At 45.0% G+C, this 22,808-nt stretch overlaps 1 protein-coding gene across 1 annotated transcript; it reads right to left on the bottom strand.

Annotated features, from left to right (window-relative positions):
• Positions 1-2: 2 nt before the first annotated feature.
• PPTC7 (protein phosphatase targeting COQ7) lies at positions 3-22,298 on the bottom strand. Its single transcript, XM_069871131.1, has 6 exons — positions 21,967-22,298; positions 11,954-12,133; positions 8,949-9,147; positions 6,972-7,095; positions 4,887-5,016; positions 3-3,592 (listed from the first exon to the last, which is right to left on the bottom strand). The coding sequence occupies exons 1-6, from the start codon at positions 22,166-22,168 to the stop codon at positions 3,534-3,536; spliced, it is 894 nt and encodes a 297-aa protein (XP_069727232.1). The 5' UTR covers positions 22,169-22,298; the 3' UTR covers positions 3-3,533.
• Positions 22,299-22,808: the final 510 nt, after the last annotated feature.

Genomic DNA, 22,808 nt, shown 5'->3' with positions numbered 1-22,808 from the left:
AGGTTTTGCAATCAGCTTTACTTTAAAAAAACACATTTTAGTATAAATACTATATTTATTAAATATCTTTACAATTCATTTAAATGTATTTACAGAACTATTCCTGCATAAGTTATACCTCAGACAAGAAATTCACATAATTGCCTCTTAGGTAAGCATAGGTGATAGTCTCATTTAACAACAACAAAAAAGCAACCTCATTAGATACAGACTCAGATTCATTTCATGTTTTCAGCTACCTTTGTAAGAAACTACTTCATACAGTCGGTTCCTACACACACTATCTGTTTTTTCCCCTGGAGAAAGGATGTTTGTTATCAAGAGATGGGAGGTTCCATCACAAAACCCTTCACATCTTTGCCAGGCCTTCACTGCTCCCTTCTCCCTCAACTCCTTCCTAACGCTCTGGTCCCAAAACCTGGTTTCTGTTTTGGACTTTTTCCAGCCGTACCTGCTTCATAAACACAAAGTACATTTCAAGGGAAGCTGTATGTTGCAGGTCTCCCAAAAGTAGCAAGGAACCACAGATTCTCCAACTCACCACGTCTTTGCCCAGTTCTACCCAGGTAACCCAGTTGCCGCAGGACCCTCAGCTCCTGCCAGCCCTGCAATCCTGGTTAGAGGTGTCTAAAAACTCTTCCTTTCCTTCAATGCTCCTGAGCCACTGGCTCCTGGTAACAAACACGCTCCCCTCTGCAGCAGCTGAACATCAGCCTGCGCTCCGCTCACTGCTTCCCTTTCATGGAACACCTTTCTTGTACGTTCCTCTCGTGAATAGTCACAATAATCTAATTCCTAGGAAGTGTTACTGCTTCATGCATCGTTTAAAATTGTTTTGATAGTTAAGGGCCCTGTCATTTCCTTTCCCAAAAATCTGTTGTGCGCAGACAGCTTAAGTTCATAGGAAGAAATTAGGTTTGATATGTTTAGAGTGCACATCTTAAAAAAACCCAAAAAACTAAAAAAAACCCAAAAAACCAAAAACAATCAAGCATGTGATAAAAATATCAATTCTTTATAATACAGTATTGCTTTATAAACAGATGGAAAAGCTATCAGCTTTACTGGTCTTTGGTGTGTCTGGTGAGGGATAAACTCATGATTTGTAAATCAAAACCCCAATTTGTTCTTTATTAAAAGAAAAAAAAATCCCACAATGTGATATGAGGCAAATGGCTTTGCAGACACTGCTCAGCTCGGACACCGGGAGCCAGGCCTGGGGTCCCACCCACCCAGCAGCACAGCTCCACCTCGGGGACTGTGACCGAATCTCTCTGCTGAGGGATGTCAGAGGCCGAGCACAGCGCACGCGACACCATCACCGTCCTCACCTCTCTGATCCACATCTGGATCTCCAAAGGCCGGGGAAGAACGAGGGCTGGGGACAAGTGTGCCAAGAGCCAGAGTGCGACCCAGTCCAGGTCTGCAGGGGCGGCCTCGTAAGGCAAGTTCAAGGGAAAGAGTAATTGATCAAATCTGCTCTAATCGAGAAGCGTGATACTAAATACTGGAGAATAAAATATAAAGACACCCAGATTTGAGAGAGAGCCCCCTCCCAAAGGTGAGAAACAAAGCCCTGTACTGCAGCGTGAATACATTCCTTCTAACAAGACAGCTCTAGGTACAGCTTGTTCAGATTCAACAAACACCAAGGACTGACACGTTGTGCAAAGTTCTCCACCGCTCACTGCTCCACGGATGGCAAACGACTAATTCTTCATGAACACAATCCTCCCCGTGCCCTCACCAAAATAGGATTTTGGTCAAGTTAGGGTGGTTAAGGCATTTTGACAAGTAATTACAAGGTGATTTAAAATAGATCGCTAACATTAAGCCAATTTAGGAATAGCAGATAAATTACTGAAGAGCTTCCAAATTAATCACTTAGAAATGAAATGCCTGTTACAAGCATGATGCATTGAAATATCGTAAAATGACATGTACATGGTACATGTTAAATGATCTTAAATAAAAGCTTGACATAGTTACGCAAATATACAGTACAAGTCCACAAAAATTCTTTAAACAAGTTGAGGTAACCTCAAACTTAAACAGTTTTAATACAATAAACCAGGTAGTAAAAATCTCCTTTTGAGAGCAGGTAAGATTATTTACTGACCGAGTTTAACTGCACTCACCTAAAGAGCAACATTACCCGACTTTTTATATATAAAAACATGGCTTTAATTTATTTCTACATACTTCTCCTACCAGCAAAAAAGTTAATGAAAAACTGACCAAAAATATATATATCTTTACAGCTATCGGCTTTTTGTATGAACCTCAGGAAAGAAAAAGGAAAGCTTGTCGGAACAGGGGGAACAAGTGTGAGCTACTGTAATTCAAAAGGAAATGTCATATTGAAAGTGGCTGTTAGTTAACTGTAAACATCATTTAAGGTTTGTTTGAAAACCCTAAACTTTAGTTACTGAAATGTAAGTTTTTCTGATTATTCATTAAGAGTTTCCATTTCTGGACTTGCTGCTGCGGCCACAGCATAAACAGAGAGGTGCTTGTTTGAGCCAGGGAGATAAGGATCAACGGGGCTGCACCGCGTGCAGCATATTCTGTTCTACACAAGTGGGAATGGCTGTTACTGACACCAATTATGCTTCATTAACAACAGAGTTATCTACCAGAAGTGAAGAGGTTCAGAGCTGAGGTTGATCTGTTCTCTGTGCAGCCTCACCGAAGCGTTTATGCCACATCATCCCATGCTGGCGAGATGGGTTCAGATGCTGAAAGGAGCTCAGCTTTGGCGAGCACGGCTTTGAGACAGAGAGAAAATTTTTGTTTAAAAAATAGAATAAGAATTCTCCACAGCCAAAACATCCAGATACCAGGCCCAGTAGGGACGAATGATCTGCAGAACTTTTAAGATCACAGTTAAGCACCTGAAATCACAAAACACACTTGCATCCATAGAACTTGAACTAAGTATGGGGTTTGAAATTCTGTACTAGAAAAGGCTCCTAGGCTGACACCGCGCATGGCAAGAGCAGAACGTTTACAGCAGTTACAAACCTCCTGAAAACCGGAGCTCAGGAACACGAAACCTCAGCTATCACTGTAACAAGACTATGCTTATGACACGGTGCTCCGGAACGCACCCTTCAACAAACGGTGAATGTTTCTAGTAAATAAGAGTAATACGCCCCCCGGTAGAGGTGTTATCTACTGAATCTAGTCTGAAAGATGATAAACCAACGCTACTCCTCTGAAAGCAAGTCACATTCCAAACGCGGTAACGGTGTGGGATCGACCCTCCCTTTTCAGGACAACGACTAAGCTCTGAGAGACATGCTTCAAGCCTTGAGCTTCTTCATTTCTTGCTGGCAGATAAAGACCAGTGTACTAGGAGAGTGGTTCTTAACAAGGACTTCAGCTGTGTCTCAAGGCAGGCAACGAGCTCGAGAACTGGCTGCTGAGATCAGCTGCGAAGGAAGAAAGCACTCCTGCCAGCAGGAAACCGTACGTGAGAAGCTAGGAGCTCAGGGACAACACAAACGTCAGAAGCTGACGCTCCGGGCAGATCAGTCTGTGTACTCGGCTACGATAGAAAGAAGGACGGTGATGTCATCTGGTTTTCCCCCTGCGACACAAGAAAAATGAAACCATTTCATCAGTGGGTCACCTTAGAACCTGTGACATTCCCCTACGGAAAGCTCTTTTAAGAAAGTTTAAACACAAGACACAAGAACTCTGCTTCCTCCACCTCCTTCCCAAAATGCAACCGAGGGGAGCAACGCGTTTTGCAGCAGAACAGCACCTTCCTTTTCAGCTCTAGGGAGATCACAAACGATTACCGGGAGTACAGAACCCTGAGCATTGTTGTTAGCCAGCAGAGCAGAAAGCCTGTTTCCTAGCAGACAATTTAGTGGCGTTTTGGGTTTTTTTTAACAGATGTACAAAACAACTGACAATGCTTTGTACAAGGAAGCTGCGATAAATGGGCCTGCTCAGGGATTTATTGTAAATCAAAGAGTGCGTTAGTGTCTTCTCCGGCAGCGCATTACTGCATATCTTTTCAAAAGCTACTTAACATTTTTAGTAGCCAAGCAATTGCGAGAGCAATACACTCATATCCTAGAGAAGGAGCTCATGGAAGAGGCGTTTTGCTACGTGGGAAATCAAACCAGTCCTCTGGAAGTCAAAACAGTTCTTTGGACTCGGGATCCACAGTTTCATTACTAAATGAAGGAGCTTTATAGCAACACAGAGCCTAAGCTTTACAGCTATCGCCACTACCCTTAGGAAAGACCTTAAGGGTCTTGCAGGAAATCCTGCATCATAAGATCATCATTACTAGCAGAATTCTATTTGTATATTTAAAGAAAAAAAAAAGGGTGTTTGATGGGGCTCTGAACCCTGCCAAGTGTTTAAGACCACAGGAAATGGAACCAAGAGATCAGCACACGTGTGCTGTGCTGGTGGTATGAGGGTCAGACACTTCAACCAAAAAACCCAACCCCACCAAAGAGCACACAGAATCCCAACTGAAAACCATCCAGAACATAAAACCTTTAAAACCCCAAAGAACAACACACCCCTGAATCCAAGGAACAAGCTGAGTGCACTTCCCTAAGAGCCCTTATCCATCAGGACTCCCAGGCAGGACCGTACACACTAGGTAAAACACAAATCGGAGCGCCGCCTTCCTTGCGCTCCAGCTGCTTCCCCACAGGAGGCTTCGGATCAGCCAGGCCTGGGATGACCTGCGTCAGGAGCTGGGGCCCGTGCCAAAGCCAGCGCGCCAGATTGCTGCTCTCTTGCCAACCACATTTCTTAGTGCCCCGTTTTCCTATCAGATTTTTGGAACAACAAGAACTTCACTTTGCTTAAAGCTTCTCAAAGATAGCAGGAGTGGGAGGAGGAGAAAACCTTACCTCTCACATTCAATCCATTGTCACACGCAAACTGTGCGAACGGCGACATGTAAGTGGGATCATACGCCAGCTCGTGAGCTTGCTCAGCAATGCTTCTTGCAGTCTGCTGTATACTCTCATAGTTGGAGTTCTGAATTCAGGAGGGAGAAAGGTTATTCTTATCAAGAAGTCAGCCGGTAGTTGGTTTGCTGCTGTGTGTCAGTTCTGGAGACCCCTGACCGCTGGGCCTCCCCTCCCCAGATCAGGCCACTGGCTCCCAATGGAACCCTCCCCACCTCTTAGGCTTTATAAATTGGGGTTAGAACTGCAAATTTTCACAACTGCAGCCCAGACCTCCATTCCCTACCAGCAGCTACCAGGCTTGGGTTTGGAAGCCTTGTAGGATCTGTTGCAGTAATCCTGTTTCATCTTGAACAGGAAGGCTTAGTTCCCTTCCTGTCTTGTCCAAACCGACAAGAGCACACGTGAGGAGAAGGGGCACTTTAGAAGTTAGATAAGAAAAATATTTATTAAGCACACAAACTTGCTACAGACTGCATTTTAAGTGCCTCTTTTTCTTGTTTCAGAAACTCTGCTGGAGCTCAAGCCAGCAGGACACAACCACCGCTCCTTCGGTCTGTAACTGTTTTAAAAGGCCGTGTCGTGTCAAGACTCCTCTCCGCCGTTTGGGGAGGCAGCAGGCATTTACATGATTAATGTTTTGCTGAATCAAACTGGGAACTTCAACGCCTTTCCCAAACACGCCAAAAGGTGGAGCTCAACTTTCTTCCACAAGGGAATTATTCCATCTCCAGTTTGAGAGGAAAGTGGGACCCAGCACCCAGAGCTCTGACCTGGCTGCAGCGTAAGGAACAGCCTCGCAGCTCAGCAGCCCCCAGGCCCTTCCGAACATGGCAGCACCCATGTAGTGACCTTCCAGTACCTGAAGGGGCTCCAAGAAAGCCAGGGAGGGGCTGTTCACAAAGGCTTGGAGTGATAGGACAAGGGGCAATGGGGATAAACTGGAGAGGGGCAGATTTAGACTAGACATAAGGAGGAATTTCTTCATGATAAGGGTGGGGAGGCCCTGGCACCGGTTGCCCAGGAAGCTGTGGCTGCCCCATCCCTGGAGGGGTTCAAGGCCAGGTTGGATGGGGCTTGGAGCCCCTGATCCAGTGGGAGGTGTCCCTGCTCATCGCAGGGGCTGGAACGGGATGGGCTTCAAGGTCCCTTCCAACCCAAACTGTTCTCTGATTCTATGACCCAGTCTCTGCCTGACACAACCTCCCCGTTACGTGGCTGCAGGCTAAGACCAGGCAGTTTTGTTTTTTTTTTTTAAACCGCACTGTAATTCTACACGTTAACCTTATTTGCATTTCATAACATCAAAACAGTTTCCTCAGGGAGGTTATACATGTTGATATCTTCTAAGTAGGCTTCCCTTTCTCTAAGTAAATAGCCTTAAGCTACATGCTCTCATCCAAATTAAAATATTTTAATATGCTTTTACTATTTAACAAGAACCTTTGTGGTCACGAACCTGGAAAAGTTGCTCTGAAATATTTTTTTTTACAGATCATTAAAGATTTTCAAGCACACACAACCCACGATTCGGGCAGCCCATACAATTACGGTTTTATAAGCCTTCAGAAAAGCTTCCAATTATTTTTAAGTATACAGCTCACCCCCTCAAATAACCTATAAGAGAACACTATTTTCATGTCTATAATGTACAACCTGCAAGTACAGACGAAGTACAATGTGTGAGCAGCTGGCCAAAGGCAGTGCCCGCTATTGAACTTCTCTCCCCTCCCCTTCCTCCTCTCTCTTCCATCACTCCTCAGTGACACGGTACCAGCTGCTGCTCAGGAAATTTATGCCTGTGCTGCTGCTTCTGGATTTGGCCTGGCTGCAGATCCAAAAGAAGGTGCTCTGAGGTCAACGTCCCCTCCCCCTGCTCGCACGAGGAAGTAACCGAAAAGTCTCTAAGCGACGGGACTTTATGGAGGTGTAAAATACAAAAGTTAGGTGCATAAAAAGGAATGGTGCGAACCGCAAGGGATACGCGGTGCAGAAGATGGAGAGATCTGGAACACACGCGCTTACCTTCAGCTTTTTTAGCTCCTGCAGAATCATGTAGTCAGGCATGTTGTCAAACAGTCCGTCTGTGGCAGTCAAAATAATGTCTCCGAGTTGGACATCAAATGAAGTGCTATCGGCAGCATCGGGGCTGTGGGGACGACAGAGATGTTAGAGACAAGGACTCCAGCTCTCACGGAGACACCAGGCAACCTCAAACTACACCCCAACAGCTTTTGTACTTCGCTGCTGTGATGTGGCTGCAAAGGGAAGGAATAATCACCAGCCTTGGAGCTTTGGCACCGGGACAGCTTGTCAAGAGAGCTACAACAGAAGAACCGTGATTGCAAACAGGTAACGCTCCAGCTATTACACAAAGGATTTGCATTTAAAATTCCCAGATGAACAATCCTGCAAACTAATCCGTCTCACCAGTGTATCTCCATGGAAACCATTAAGAATGGCAGCTCAAGGCTTCCTTCTCGCTCATCTTAAATACATAAGAGCACTGTACTTGAAAGGTAAATTCATAACAGGAATGGCCAAAGCGCTTATGGGTTCAGAATCGCTTTCTAATGCAATGGAATATGAAACATTGCTTGAAATCACTACCACGAGACAACAGCCGGTTGATCTACTTCAGACTAAAGCATTACACAACACCGGGAGGAGACAACATTTGTCTTGGCCATGAACACTGCTGCAAAGTCTCGATTCTCGTAAGCAGAACCATGACAAACCTTTCAGGTGAACAGAGTTAAGGCTGCCTGCCTGCTCCCATTTACAGCCAAATCTAACATCTCACTGGGACAACAAGTAATGTGGAAAAAAAAGGTACTGGAGAAGCACTGCATGAGCACTAATTAACGTCAGGAACAGTGCAGAAACAGGCCAGAAAGCTATAATCATGATTCAGAATTGAAATGTGGGAGCTTAATTTATCTTGTGCTTTCCTTATTATGTGATGACTCACATTGCTTTGCTTTCCTGACTTCCACTGGACATTATCAATTATCCTTCTGCCTTGTGGTTTTTTTGTCTTCCCATGGATGACAAAATCTCAGAAAAATTAAGTTTTTTACAACTCTGGAATTTCAAACAATCATTTCATTTTAGTCTAATAAAGAGGCTAGATTACTGAAGAGTTCTGATTTCTGAGTTCTGCCCTGGTTTCCTCTCTGCGGCCTTTTAATGAAGCCACGTGCAGGAGACTCAGCACCTTAACCACCATTGTCAAAAAAAGCTGTTTTGTTCTTGAAGTCTTAACTCCGACTGCACCATGGAATACTCCATGGAATCACACCATCATTTAGGTTGGAAAAGACCTTCAAGTCCAAACCTTGTAGTAAGAATCTTAAGATTCTTATATGTTCCCAGTACACTGTGGTCACTGAAGATCCCCTGATCGGCCTCGGGCATTCTGAAGAGGGAAATCACTTTAATGACCGCACAAGCACTATTTCAGAGCTGTACTTTAATAATTATTTGGAAGCTGTTGGTTTTTTTTTATTATTTGATTCATATTGCTGGTAAGAATTCACAAAGTCAGAGGATGGATCGGCCTGACATTCTTAGGGGAAGACACAAGTACGAGCCTGCCTCTGAAACAACTAATTTCTGTGAACAGATTGTCCTTTCCTAATACTCTCACTTCCCAGCTTGGTGTTCTGCCAAACGTTTTCTTTTTTTTTTTTTTTGCTCGTTTTGCTCAAATACAATATGCTGCGGGAAACAGCTATTTGGAAATACAAGTTACAGTCACATGTCCCTCTCCTCTATTCTTCAAGTCCTTGCTACCTCACTGCCAAGATATCTAAATTAGCCTCCTCCAGACCAGGCTCGGGGAGCACGGACGGGGAATGAAAGCCACGGGTCAGACAAGCCTCTCTTGCAGGATGAGCAGTGCACACACCAGCCACACAGAACACTGCGGCAGCGGAGCTGCAGCCTCTGGGAGCTGGTCACACACACAGATTAAGAATCTAAGGTCCTCTCCCATCTTACCTGTCACTTAAGACGACTCCTTCTGCCTCCGGTGGAGCTATGGACAGCTGGAACGGAGTGTTGAAGTAATGCTGCTGCTCGTCAGACCGATGTACTACTTCTCCTCCTCTGACTACCAAAAAGCCAGAATCTCCCAAGTTGGCTGTGTGTAAACGATGACTTGTTCTGTCCAGAACTACTATACAAGCTGTGCTGCTCCCTGCAAACAGAACGTGGTCACTGGAGTTAGCTTACTCTCTCTCCACCGATTTGATTCACAGCCCAACTATTCAAATATTTATCAAAGCTTACAAACCAGGAGAAATGAAAATACAAAATTAAGTTTATATGAAAGGTAGCAAAACGCTAGAAATCTTTGCAACACCAACTATGATTTTTGTATAGAACTTAGTTTTCCTGCTTTGATTTTGGTAAACACATTATGCTGACAAACGCCTCTTTTGTTCCACTTTATTTACAGTTTTCCACCCCGATGTACGTCAGCACATTCTGCTATAGGACTGGATTTACAGAAGTCACATAAAATACTGAAATTCCAAAATCATTGAGATAATGGAATTCTAGCAGCATCCATACAATGCTAGGTGCTCTCCACACAGTTTCACTCATCAGCTGTAAATAAACCACACCAAGTAAAGAACTGCTTGCAATTAAGTTTTACATGTTAGTCTTGTCAGGTCATTAAATGATTTTCTTCAGAGCACGGCTCTGCAGATCTATCTTCAGGTTTTTAGAAAAATAATAATCCCGTCTCCTTTTCAGGACACGGACTTCACAACTTTAATGAAAGCATCTTTCAGAGACAAATACTACTCCACATTAAAGCAAGACAGAACAGAAACCTATCTACTTGTCAGCCACACTCAACTATCCCAGCCACGCTTGAGGGCACGGAGGCATTCTTGATTCATTCACTGGGAAGCAGCCACCAGCCGTGCTTGGGTGCAAGCCACCAAAATAACTGTACTGCACAGATACCCATCCACACAGGGAGCCCTTCCCAGCAAACAGCAAGTGCTTCATTTCTGCAAACAGCACAGCACAGCCACCAGAAGAAATGTCCCTCTTGAAGAGGGTGAAATTCTGCTAAAGCACTTCTTGACTTCTGCCTCTAACCTAAACCCTGACTGGTGAACAGTCTCCACCTTCTATCCTGATGTTCTTCCAGTAGAAGTTTCCAGGCACTGCTTCGTGTTGGACTGCCCACAGGCTTGCAGAGAGCTAAACTCACGATCAGGCTTGCTAGCGCTCCAGTCCAGCTGGCTCCAGCAGCACCTACTCCAGATGTTTCCCCTTCTAACACAGGGAGTTCCCTGCAATAAACTTGCACTTGATTTGTTCCCTAGTGAATATTCAGGGCCTTCCTCCCTCTTACTGAGTGGCAGCAGTGCCCTAGGAAAAATTCACATTGTGTATGTGACACCGTCCAAGGTTGTTCTACAATACAAGAACAATATTTAAACAAACAGCACAACTTCCTCACATTCCAAGTTTTCTTTTTCAATATTTGCTGAATTCAATCCTGATGAGCTAAGACTGAAAGCACAACAGCAAGGAAAAGCTATTGCCTAATGAATCCTCCTTCTTGAAGTCCTCTCCCTTCAGTTTATTTTAAGTAAACTCTAAATGCTCATTGCCGTGGTAATTCCAGTTTATTTCTCCTTCTAAAAATACTGTTCTCGGTTAAAGGAGAAACGCTAAGGATCATTAGTTTCAAATTCTAACTCCATTAGCAGGGTGTAACCAGGAGGCCATGTGTGGAATGCAGATCTTGTGACTCAGCATACGCTGCTTTTCAGAATTCGAAAGGTCAAGCCAAGCAGGGCTCCCTCCGACTACGAAGCCGCTGTGAGAGCTCTCACCAGTGGCCTGCTTTGTAGACCACTCACAGCTACGTCTGCTTTGCACAAATAAACACTATTAAACACAAAATCCTAACGCAGTTACCGACCACTGCTATTTTAGTGATTCTTAAGGTCAATTCTGAGATTTGAACCTATTCTTTAGGCATATAATGCGAGAGCATCTGTTCCCAAGCTCAGCAGACACAGTTATATATAGCTTACAGAGCACTCCCCTGGCACAGACATTTAAGGTCAGGTGAGAAGCATGCCTGCCATGCAGGGCAACACTTTCTTGGTGCATAAGAGGTCACATGCCCTTTAGAACAGTGTTCCCTTTTCAAGGTGCTCAGCTGAGGCCAAATGTCACCTCTATCTGCTCACCAGTCACTCCCAAGGCAGCTGGAAGGCCCTGTCTAAAGTCATTTGACATAGAATATGCCAAGCGTTTACTTTAGTTTGCTTTCAAAAAAAATCTGTAATGAATTTTCCCCACAGGATTATAAAAATAACATAGGGTACCAGTGTTTGTATGACAAACTACTTCAGTCAACCAGCTGGGTTTAAAATACGTTGGTCATAAAAGGCTGCAGGAGCCGTAAAGCAAGGAATGAGCAGAACTGCATCCAATTATCGTCAGAAAATATTTTTGCTTGCATAGCTTAAGCAAAAAGCCACAACCATTAAGAGTTTTCAGCAGAGAACAGTTATTTATACACACGTAACAGCAAGCGCACATGCCACAGCGTTCGGCTGCTGAGCTTGCTTGGGAAACTCTCAGCAAGCACTGGTAACTCACCACCCTTCACACATAACAGCAGTTTGCCCTTTATTTTATTTATATATATATATATATATACACACACATGTGTGTGTGTACATAAAATAAAGGGTAAACTGCTATGTGTATACACACACACACACACTCCCTGCGTTATTGAATGAATCAAGACAGGTTTTAAACAGACAAGAGGAATGAAGGATGCTACCAAGACATTTCTACACCTTTTGGTAAATTAAAAGATATTTAATTTTGGTTAATTAAGAGAAGGTAATTCCTTCAAATTTGTTGTAGAAGCTGACCACAGGCTCAAGCAACCTTGCCCAAGCACACATCTAGGTAACACACATCACAGATCCAATGTAAATATTTTGCTCTCTTACCAAGCAAAGGTACTTTGTTCTGCAGCAGCTCACAATAACCTGCCGTGAGAATCCCGACAGGATTACTTGGTACAAACCGTCCTTCTTTTACTAAACGTTCACACGTTCGCATTAGAGTCCCTGAGAACTGAGAAGGGTCAACCCCATAGTCTCTCCAGCCACCTACGCCATCTGCTACCCCTAGAAGAAAACAGAAAACGAGTGTTACATGAGCAGAAATGGTTTCCAAAACAAGGTCTTTCATTTTTTATATCACTTATGATGCTTCAGTAACAAAAACGTATGCACATGGCACGTGCTTGAAAAACATTTTTTTAAGAAAAAGAATTTCTGAGTATTTTTAAGGTAAATTCTGACATCAGCTCCTAGGCAAATCTCTAAATAACACACAAATTGCTGAAGTAAAGGTAAAAATGCAATGCTGAGAACTCTGAAAGGAGGCTGACTCCACTAGAGAACAACTACCGTGGAATCTGGGGAACGCAGGGGTTTCAATCACATTAACCTTCATTATTTTGAACTTCCTCAACCGGCTTTAACGATAAAAGCCAAACAATGCCGGCAGGTATTATTTATGAGACAATAACACTTCTACTTCAAAATTTTCCCCCAAATTGTTTCGATCCTCAGCACATAAGGGCCCAACCATTCTAAGCACAGGTTCCCATAACACAATAAAGCTAAAATATCTTCAGGGTTAAGGCACGAGGACCAATTTCAGAGCTCAGATTATGTGGAAGAACAGCCTCCTCAGGGAAAACGCCGCTCTTAACCAAGGAAGGAGAATTTGACTGAAAAGGTAAAACAAAGTTTGCCTCATCTACAAACGCCCTTCACGCGGGACACCATCTGAAACCGAGACGGAAGGTTTAGAGCCGACCTTGGCATGAACTCTAATCTGACAGGAGGTTATAGCCAGATTCTGAACAGCCTATCAGCATTAATCAGATTTCTCCCAAAAATAGTGCACAACCTTTCAGACACCTGCTTTGTCCGTTTGCCTTCTCTGAGGAACGCCGGGGGAAAGCAGATCCTTGTATTCTCTTGGGACGAGCCCCCGGGAAGACGCTGGTTCAAAAGCAACCCCTGGCGTTCTCGGAAATGCCTTTTCTGGTTCCTTCAAGAACAAACTAATCCTCTCTTCACAAGTCCCACAACTTCAGGTTAATACTGGATTAACCCTTTGTGTTCTGCTGCCACACAGACAAGGCTAGAGTGAGAGGTTATTAAGAAAAAGTTCAGCAACTTGAAATAGAAACCAAGCCTCGGTTGGGGTGACGATGCCTGAATTACATGAAGTTGCCAGATGAGTAGCCTTTTTCCCTTTTTGTGAGCTCCACACAGCATTGCTTCACTGGGTTAATGCAATGAGAAGATGATGTTTGACAATTGCTTTCCAAAGCTTTTGGTTCCTAGGGTGGTTACAAAACAAGCTCATCAGAGGTTACCAGTTCCTTCATGCTATCAGTAACCATTCTTGCCCTGGTCTTCTTGGGGAATACTTAAAGAGAGACACCACGGCCCTGGTACAGAGCACAAGAAAGGCACTGCAGCAAGCACCTGATACGGTTCATTATCAAGACTCATCTCAATCTTTAAAGCAAAAATAAGAGCACACGACCTTATTTTCTTTGCTCATTTCTTACTTCAGGCACAAAATCTGACTCTAATCACGGCAGCACGTTTCATGCTCTATCTTGAGCCATGAAATGGCTTTGTCCGTCTGCCTTCCTGCAAGCCATAAACAGCTTTAAGTACATTCTGCCAGAGCCTTCAAAGTAATCATCCTCGGGGCGGTCTGCAAGAGGTCCTCTGAGCTTGGTACCACACCTAAGAGAACAGAATCCCTGCTCTAGAATCAAGTTGTGCACTCCTCCTCCAGCACCGGCACAGACGCCAACGGGATCAGCGCAATCACAAGCAGGCCCCGCTGTTTGCTCCCCCTGCAACACCTCCAGGACCCTCCCTCAGCTCACTAACTCGCGTACCACCGCTGGCAACCACTTCTTCTCCTTGCCCAAGATGGATAACGTGGGGTTTTTTTGCAAAGGTTTGTTGGTTTTTTTCCTCTCTTTCCTTTTAAACTGTATCTCGAACTTAAGCTAAATGACCTTGTTGGCTCTCAAAGCACGGCTCGTGAGCAGCGCCAGAGCAGTCAAATGCTTCCTCCTGCTCCGGCACCGAGCCAGGAGTTACTGCTGCCACCCAGCCCGATGGCAGAACCCAGGCGAAGCAGCCCCATGCCACACGGCGCCACCGAGAAAACACCCACCTCCTTTGGTTTTGCCTTAAAACAACATTTCTACGTTCCCTCAGATCTTTAGCCGTCCTGTCCTACCTTCAGCATGGTTTTAAAATAAAACCAGTACCTTTACATTCTACATTCTCAACATAAACGAAACAGTTTTACGGGAAATTATGGGATTTGAAAATGGATCGAACAAATTCTATTGACATGGATGAAACAGAACTGAGAACAAAGTTTAAGAAAACTTGCGATATTTGATACACGGCAAACAAGGAGCAAAACTCTTTGTGAGACATTTCAAACTCCAGAAGTAGCAAGAATTGAAACATCAACTCATACAAATGCATCTTTTTAATATAATAGCATGGTTTTCCTTCTGTGACACCAAAGGAAAATTCAAAGGTACTGCTATGAGCAATGCCGAGTTTGGTTCACTTACATTATCTTTGTTTTCATCTAAGACAAAAAAAGATATTGAAAATATTCAAAATATCTACTGCTTTAATGTTTCACCATAAAATATTAAATATTGCCCTCCAGTATCCACCATTTGACTTCAAATACCCGTCTTACAAAACAGAATTGCCAGACACAAGACAAAAAGCCTGGCTGAGAGGGATTGCTGAAATGGAACTGAACACAATCCTCGTTTATTTTCTAAGCTACTCAGTAAATTGGAAAATTTTAGAGCAAGGCTTTTTCTTTGGCTATTCCCCATTCAGGCCTGTGCAGAAGTGACACAAACGTCCATGTGACAGTGAAATGCCCGTGGCTGGATGAACAACTACTGTAAATAAAGCAATCAAACGTTTCACAATAAATTATTTCAAAAGAAGAAACGCTTCCCAAGTATTTAAGTATGTTATGGAGACCTTTCAGAAGAGCTGAGAGTTAACACTCCACTCCATTGCCTTCTGCTGGAAAATACACAAATACCACTGCCAGATTAAATACTCGCTGCGTGTGTCAGTCCAAAACCTGGCTCTTTCTAACTTCTTAAAGACTCCGTGCATCAACATCCCTCAGAGGTTGCTGTAATGAAGTTTCACAACAAAGCACAACCCAGTGTAGATACTGGCACTGAAACTCATTAATATTTATTTGGGATAAAACACTAGTTGAAGTGCAAACGCGAAGTCATTTTGACTGCCAACGCCTACGGTGTTAAACACAAGTTTAACTGCAGAAGCCCAGGGAACAGCCAGCCAGTTCCAAGTGCTTTTCACCACACACTTCTAAGTGGCATCCAGATGTTCTACCCAGTTCAGAGCAAATATAAACCAAACAGGCTTAAAGTTCAGAACAAACCCAGGACACTGACCAACCCCTGTTTAATATAAATAGTGTTGTGAGTGGAGGTTCTGGTTAGCTGGCAAACTAACCTGCCCGTGGTCAGAGTCCAGAAGTATCACCTGGTCCCAAAAATGGCTTCTTAGATGGATCCTCTCAAACATTGCATCAGCTAAGAATAATAACCACACGCAGAGGAACCAGGCAGGCACAAATGCACCAGCAGGAATTGCTGCTGCATGCAACCACAATTAACTCTGGAAGACACTCCTCGTATCCTACTGAGCTTTAAATTTCTTGAGATCCTCACCTGAATTAGCAATGAATCTCTGAGACAAGAACGTGACTGAATTTATACTGCATCAAATACAGAAGAAAGCACCTTATTACCATTTAGCCTGTCTGCTGCACTACACGAGTTTGAAATACAGCACCTAATATTTGTCAACATCAGAACTGACAAAAACTGATAAGGGTTATTGTTTTATCAGTGATGAGATAAAGCCCACATCTAGCTAGGGTCTCCATCCAAGCAAGTCACATGTTCCAAGGCAGCACTGACTCTCCCAGCAGCTTCCCTGGCAGCCTGAGTGGATCACGATGTTACAGCCAAACGGTGCCTACTCCCCCCTAAGGTTTTGACAAAGAAATAACCTGGTTAAATACAAAACCCTGATGGCAGATGGTGTGTGACTGACAACTACTTACAAAAGGAGAAGTTACTTGCTCACAACAGGCATTTTACAAGTTTCAGAAGACCTTAAACTACCCTTGCAAGAAGCAAAGTGAGAGATGATGTTGAAGAACAGGCTGAAGGAGAAATAAGGCACTGAAAACATCGAATTGTGCACCTGCTTCCAGGAAAAAGCAGCAGTTCCTTATATCTTCTCCCCCTGCTACAACACACTCTGGTTCCTGAAACAGGTTTTTGACAGCCACATCTCTTACCTATTTTATTTAAACCTGATAAATCACTCGGTGGATTTGGGAGCTACAGGAGAACACTAAGCTATTATTTATTTCTGTACCCTCTGTAAAAGTTTCCCTGCAGAGCTACAACTGTTTAATCTCTCAAGGTGTTGTGCAACCATGGAACTTACTTCCAGAGCTGAGCTGCTACTGGCACTCGACGGCTGCCACGGGACAGCAGGCAGACACTGGCCAAGCGGTGCGGGTATCGCTTATGGCCCGAACAATCTCAGGCTCGTGGTACTGATAGCGCAGATGAAACAAAGCAAGCACTGAGATTTCTGTGACAGAGGAATGAGTAATGCCTCACCTATTGCACTGTGTTCAGCTTTGACCATTTCCTTCTACGATTTCTGACAGAACCTGCTTTCCGATCAAGCTCAGATCTGCACATGAATGGGAAATTGTCTGCTATCAACAGTAAAAACCAAGAGTTTAATTGCAAATTCTGACCAGAACATGTTGTGTGCAATGCTCTTCCAGGAACCAGGTTTTGGTTTCATTCTCAGAAAAAAAAAAGCTACCACATTTGTTTTAGTTTCATTCTCAGAAAAAGAGCTGCCACATTTCTAAGAGGTTATATTCGATACTACGTAAGAATAGCTCTGCTGACATTGGGATCAGCTGCATCGACCAAGTAAAGTTTTAATTGTTTCAAATTCATATTCTTTGATAGGAATGGTTGGACTCGATGATCCGGTGGGTCTCTTCCAACCTGGTGATTCTATGATTCTATGACCAGAATGTCAGCAAATAAAATTGTTAATGAGGATGTTTCTCAATAAAAGAGGAAAATTTCATCTGGTCTCTTACAGACTAAGCCACATATACCATCTTTTTCAAATCACTGCCTGCTCTCTCTAAGGTGTCCCCAGCTCTCCCAGTACAGTAGGTAAAAGGCCACTGCGAAGCAAGCAAATGACTCGCCTCCTTCAGCGTGATAAGTTGTGATAAGACAACAATCTCTAATGGGTCTGATACCAAATAAACCACCTCACATAGTCTTTTATGACCTTCAGGCGTTAGAGGAAGAATCTCTTCCTCTTATTTGCCAGGACAACCTTGACATTTCACCTACAAATCCTTTTACCTCCTGTAGTTTACTTTTCTTGATGACATTGAGACTAACAGCATTCCAGAGCCTTCACCACTCTAGAGGTTTTCCTACCTCCTACACGGGCTGCTGAAAACACTTAATTCTCAAATAACGTGCAACTCCTTTCAGTGTAGAGTAGCTGCCCTACAATACACCCCATTCACTCCCCTAAAATAAAACTGAAATCAAGTTTTGCAGCAGCTACAGCAGTTGCCAGATTTTAACTTTGCAGTGGACAAACAGCACCCTGCTGCCAGACAGCTTTTTTTCCTACGACTGCTGGGGGACAGAAATAGTTCGGAAGACTCGTCAACTCACACTGGCTACACCCAAATTTCTACCCAGCACAGACGTTGTACAAGAGATGCTGTCACGGGATGCGCATGGCCTGCTGCAATGTTTCAATAATGACTCACGTAACGGCTTGGAAAATCCATAAAAAAGCTAGCAAAGACATCAGGAGCCTGATAAGGCAGGAGTGAGCAAGAAAAGGCAGACTGCAACAACAGAAAAAAAATCACCAGCACGAGACATCACAAAACTGATAAATGAGTTTCACTCTTTAGTTTTGTTAACAAAGTGAAATGTTGGTATCAAGCGCTTTTCATTTTAAAACTCTGTGGTTTGCTCCCTGTGCGCTACAAATTCTACTCGCCTGCTAATTAGGAAAAAGCAGAGGTGTCTGTTTCTGAAGATTTTTGGTTTTGCAGCTTTGAAAAACTGTGTTTGTGCTCTCAAAAGTCACAAAGGCACGACTGCAGATGTGGAGAAGCACACGATGCCTGGCAGGTCTCAAGATGTCTGAATATTCTGGGGATCTGGACAACCAGGATACTGACAGTGGGCATACAAAAAGATACAATACAGTAGGAGCAGCAGCAAAAAGGAAACAAGAGCCTGAATCATGAAGCTCTAGAGATTGTTCCTAGTAAGGCCATTTCCTTTCCTCAGAGCGATCCCAAAGGAAACACTTTTGAGTTTCTTATTTCTCCCTGTGCTCAGAATGGGAAGAAGATGTGCAAATTGAACAGGTACATGCAAAAAAAAAAGGTAAAAATAAGAGATAAAACCCCCAAGGACTCAAGCACACCAGTAACAGGCCTCACCAAGCCTTTAATAGCTGTGGGAGGCCTTGAAATCACATCAATCGTTGCAGCCTTTCTGTTGATCTCACTATGAAAGGATGAAACACGAACTAGAAGACACGGTCAGGTTTTCAGCCCTCAGACTACACAGCATACATACAACAAAAGAAGTTTTTAGCATTGTTCTACCAGCTATAAACACACTGCCTCCTCAACTTTTGTTTGACTTAAGAAAATGAATCCCCAAGCGCTCGTGCCAAACCGCTGGGAGTAGCTCTTTCACTCTTACACCACACCCAGCCCCATACACGCTCGCTTCCCATATATTGGTTCTAGATAAGACTGGCATGAAGGGACTTTAAATTGATTATCTGGCTTTGTCGCTGATGACTACTAGGGCAGACTAACTCCAAGTGATGTGCTTGAAATTCACTATTCCCTAAGAGCCCTCTTAGTGTGTGTCCACGGCTAAAACAACTTCAACTCCTATTAAACTAAAACTGAAAAATGAAGCTTAAAAAGCAACAGTTCAGCTCGGGCAGTTTTGTTGGGGTGCAGAGCTCAGCAGATGTTGATTTCGCACACAATTTATGAGGGTATTTAAAAAATAGGTACAGAGTGTCAGATTTCTGATGACTGAGAGGAACTGAGGGCAGGAAAACACTGGTGCTGAAATTTTTTGCAGCAGCGTAGAAGAACCGGCTGAGAAAAGGAGAGCAAAGAGACAATCGTAACAGCAGGAACAAGGAAAAAACTACTATGCCTGTAAACTTCAGAACTAAACATCAAGTTAAACTACATCAACACTCAGAGTGTTACTGTTTGCAGAATGTACAGCGATCTCTTTTTTTTTTTTTTGCTTCATATATTAGAAAAGCAATAAAAACCTAACATGAAATAGCTTTACTGGGAGGGAAAAACCCACAATAGCTTTTCTATTTAAATTATTTTCTTCTGGGTACTTTAAGACATCCCAGTCCGAAGCTTTCTTTGCTGTTTGATCCTTAAGTGGAGCTACAACTCTGTTTGTTTTCAAGTTGCCATGAAAATTAATGCGAAGACCAACTTAGACATGCAATTCTCTGTTGATTCCAGCAGGAAAACAAGACAAGCTATAGGCCCACATATGGTAATTACCAAATATGGCAAAAAAACCCTAAACATCATTAAATGGGTCTAAATCTAACGGCTTCCTCGTGCAAAGAATCCACCTATAAGTAGACCGCGTTTCTCTTAGGGGCAAATACCGATCGCTCAGCTATTTATCAGTGCTGGCCTGGTGTGAACTTTAAAGGCAGCCAGTCTGGGTCACATGTTAAAGCAAAGTTGTCCAACAGCTAATTCTAACAACAAAGTTTCTCTGGAACAGGCTCAACAGAAAAGTTGCAGATTACCTAAAATGCTTTGACCTGTTTTCACCGATTGAAAGCTGCAGCATCACCCTTGGAGTAAGAGCTCCCTTGAGAAGGATCAGCAATGCTGTAACGTAGCACCAAGTTAGAGGAAAAAAGGTCTCAGCTATAATTAAACGTCAACCAAGGACAATGACAGCACCAAATTGTGAAGATTCACCAAGCACCGTCACATCATGAGACCCTGCAGTGCAATCCCACCAGTGTTAAAGAAAAAAATCCCCCTCCAAACAGAGGTGGGGGAAGGAAGGTGGTTTGTGGGTTTTTTTTAAAGTTCTAGGAAAATTTACTTGCTCGGAAACAAACTTTTGCAGAGTGTCAGCCAAATTCAACCTTGACAAGAGAGGAGAAAGGTCAAGCGCTGCCAAAAGCAAAGCTGCTCACAAATTGAAGGTTCCACTGATTATCTATAATTATTCACTACTTTTAAGATCTGAACCCTTAAGATTCATTTGAGATGTGAATCCAAGCCCGGGAGCGCAATCAGGACAGGACAAACAGCGAAGCTGAAGTTTGACATTTGAAGCCCGTCTCAATGTCACTTTGCCTCTCCCCGGCCAAGGACACGGCAGGCGCTAAAACGAGGAAGTATCTGCTTCCATGATCCTCTCTGTGGAAACGCAAGGCGTGCAGGTGGGGATTTAAGGGCTCACAGAAAGGGAAACCCGAAGGAAAAACACACTTTGGGAGCTGTCGGGCCTCGGGGGCATCCATGGGGGAACCTCAACACCCAGCGCCCCATCCCACAGGCAGGGCGAGCGCGGAGGGCTGCAAAGCTTCTCTGGGAAAGCGAAAAATGAGAACGGAGGGTGACGTTTGCAGGTGAAACTGATACCAAAATGCCAGTAAATAAAACTCTCTAAGGCTCATTTTGGAGTTTTAGAAAGCAAGCACCCTTTACCAGGCCTGGGCACCACGAGGGAGCCATTCCATCTGTCGTGAGCTGGGGACAGAATCTATTTCCCACTCACATGCACGTGTATAAATTTACCCAGAATCTCACACACATTCTATTAGTTTCCAAGGTCTAAATTTCAAGTTATGAAACTTTGCAGCAATCATAACTCCTGCTAATTTGGAGCTTGCTCCAGCTCTGCCTGAGATAGGAAGAAAACTCCAAATAGAGGTGATTCCAGAAGACACTTCTGCTCGGAACAGATCATACTGAACACAAGGTGTTATCGTCTTAGAGGAATGAACAGTGTCCAGGGGGAAAAAATGGCTAAAAGAAAACATGTTCTCAGAGGGACATTCTGTCTGACTTTCAAAGAACACAGCACTTGGATGAAACTTAACTCTACTTTAGCTTAAATAAAAAATATTCCTTTTGTAATAGTAACAACTTTTTGTACTGAAACCAGCTCCTTTGTCAGTAAAGAAGGGGGAGGCAGGGGGGACAGAGGGGAGAGAAAGAAAAGGAGGGACAGAGAGAAAAGGGGAGGTCGGAGGGGAGAGAGAGAAAAGGGGGGATGGAGATAAAAAGGGGGGGATGGAGAGGGGATAGAGAGAGAGAAAGGGGGGGATGGAGAGGGGATAGAGAGAGAGAAAGGGGGGGATGGAGAGGGGATAGAGAGAGAGAAAGGGGGGGCACGGAGAGGGGATAGAGAGAGAGAAAGGGGGGGCACGGAGAGGGGAGGGAGAGAAAAGGGGGGGATGGAGGCAAGAGAGAGAGAAAGGGGGAGATGGAGAGAAAAAGGGGGGGATGGAGAGGGGATAGAGAGAGAGAAGGGGGAGGACGAGGGGAAGGAGAAAAAAGAGGGGGATGGAGGCAACAGAGAGAGAAAGGAGGGGATGGAGGCAAGAGAGAGAGAAAGGGGGGGACGGAGGGGAGAGAGAGAAAAGGGGGGACGAAAAGGGGAACGGAGAGAGAGGGAGGGGGAAAAGGGAAGGGCAAGAAGGAGGCCAGCACTCACCCAGCACGTCTGCCGTCCGGTGCCGGGCCACGAAGCAGGCGTCATCCCCGTAGCACATGCCTTTCTTGAGGATGCCCTTGCGGAAATCCTTGCCGAAGCCGCAGCTGGCCGTCACCAGGCTGTAGTCGCGGGAATCCGTCTGGGAGAGGCCGCCCAGCACCGCCCTGGCCACCAGCCGGCCGTACGAGAGCACCGAGAACATGGCGTGGGAGCAGCCCAGCGCCAGCACCGCGGGCAGCCACCGCCGCAGCCGCCTCGCCGCCTGCCAGCGCCCGCCGCACCGCGCCAGCCTGGCTCCCTCGCGCCGCGCCCCCCGGCCGCGGGGCTGAGAGAGGAGGGTCGAGGGAGAAGGGCCCTGCCCGAGCCCCGAGGGGGGGAACCGGGCGCGCCCCCTTAGCCCGCTGCGCTGCGGTCAGAGCCGCCGGAGCCGCCGCCCCCGCGCCGCGCCGCCCGCCGCCGCCGCCGCCATCTTCCCCGCGCGTGCTCAGGGCCCCCGCGACGCGGCGCCGCCGGGTCAGGCGCGCGCCGCGCATGCGCGGAACCCCGCCGGCCGCTTCCCCCCCCACCTCCGCGCCTCATTTGCATATCGCGGGGTAAGGACGGCTCCCATTGGCTCCGCAACGCGCCTTGCAAACCGCGGGGCGGCTCCCATTGGCTGTCTGCGCGCCTCATTTGCATACAGCGGGACAATAGCCGAGGGGCGGCTCCCATTGGCTCCCCGCGCGCCTCATTTGCATATCATGAGATAATAACAGCGGGGTGGCTCCCATTGGCTGTCTGCGCGCCTTCATTTGCATACGGCGGGACAATAGCCGAGGGGCGGCTCCCATTGGCTCCTCCCG

The sequence above is a fragment of the Phaenicophaeus curvirostris genome, chromosome 17, assembly GCF_032191515.1.
Source record: "Phaenicophaeus curvirostris isolate KB17595 chromosome 17, BPBGC_Pcur_1.0, whole genome shotgun sequence".
NCBI classification, from domain to species: domain Eukaryota; kingdom Metazoa; phylum Chordata; class Aves; order Cuculiformes; family Cuculidae; genus Phaenicophaeus; species Phaenicophaeus curvirostris.
The sequence above is the reverse complement of the archived record's forward strand: the minus strand, read 5'-3'. Positions and strand labels throughout refer to the sequence as shown.

What these genes read in the sequence shown, in the direction of transcription:
- PPTC7 (XM_069871131.1), bottom strand. Translation starts at nt 22,168, where the DNA reads ATGTTCTCGGTGCTCTCGTACGGCCGGCTGGTGGCCAGGGCGGTGCTG. An exon ending in GGAGTCGTCTTAAGTGACAG is followed by an intron (nt 7,096 to 8,948) that starts GTAAGATGGGAG and finishes TCGTCCCCACAG; the next exon opens with CCCCGATGCTGCCGATAGCA. An exon ending in CAATGGATTGAATGTGAGAG is followed by an intron (nt 3,593 to 4,886) that starts GTAAGGTTTTCT and finishes CTTGTGTCGCAG; the next exon opens with GGGGAAAACCAGATGACATC.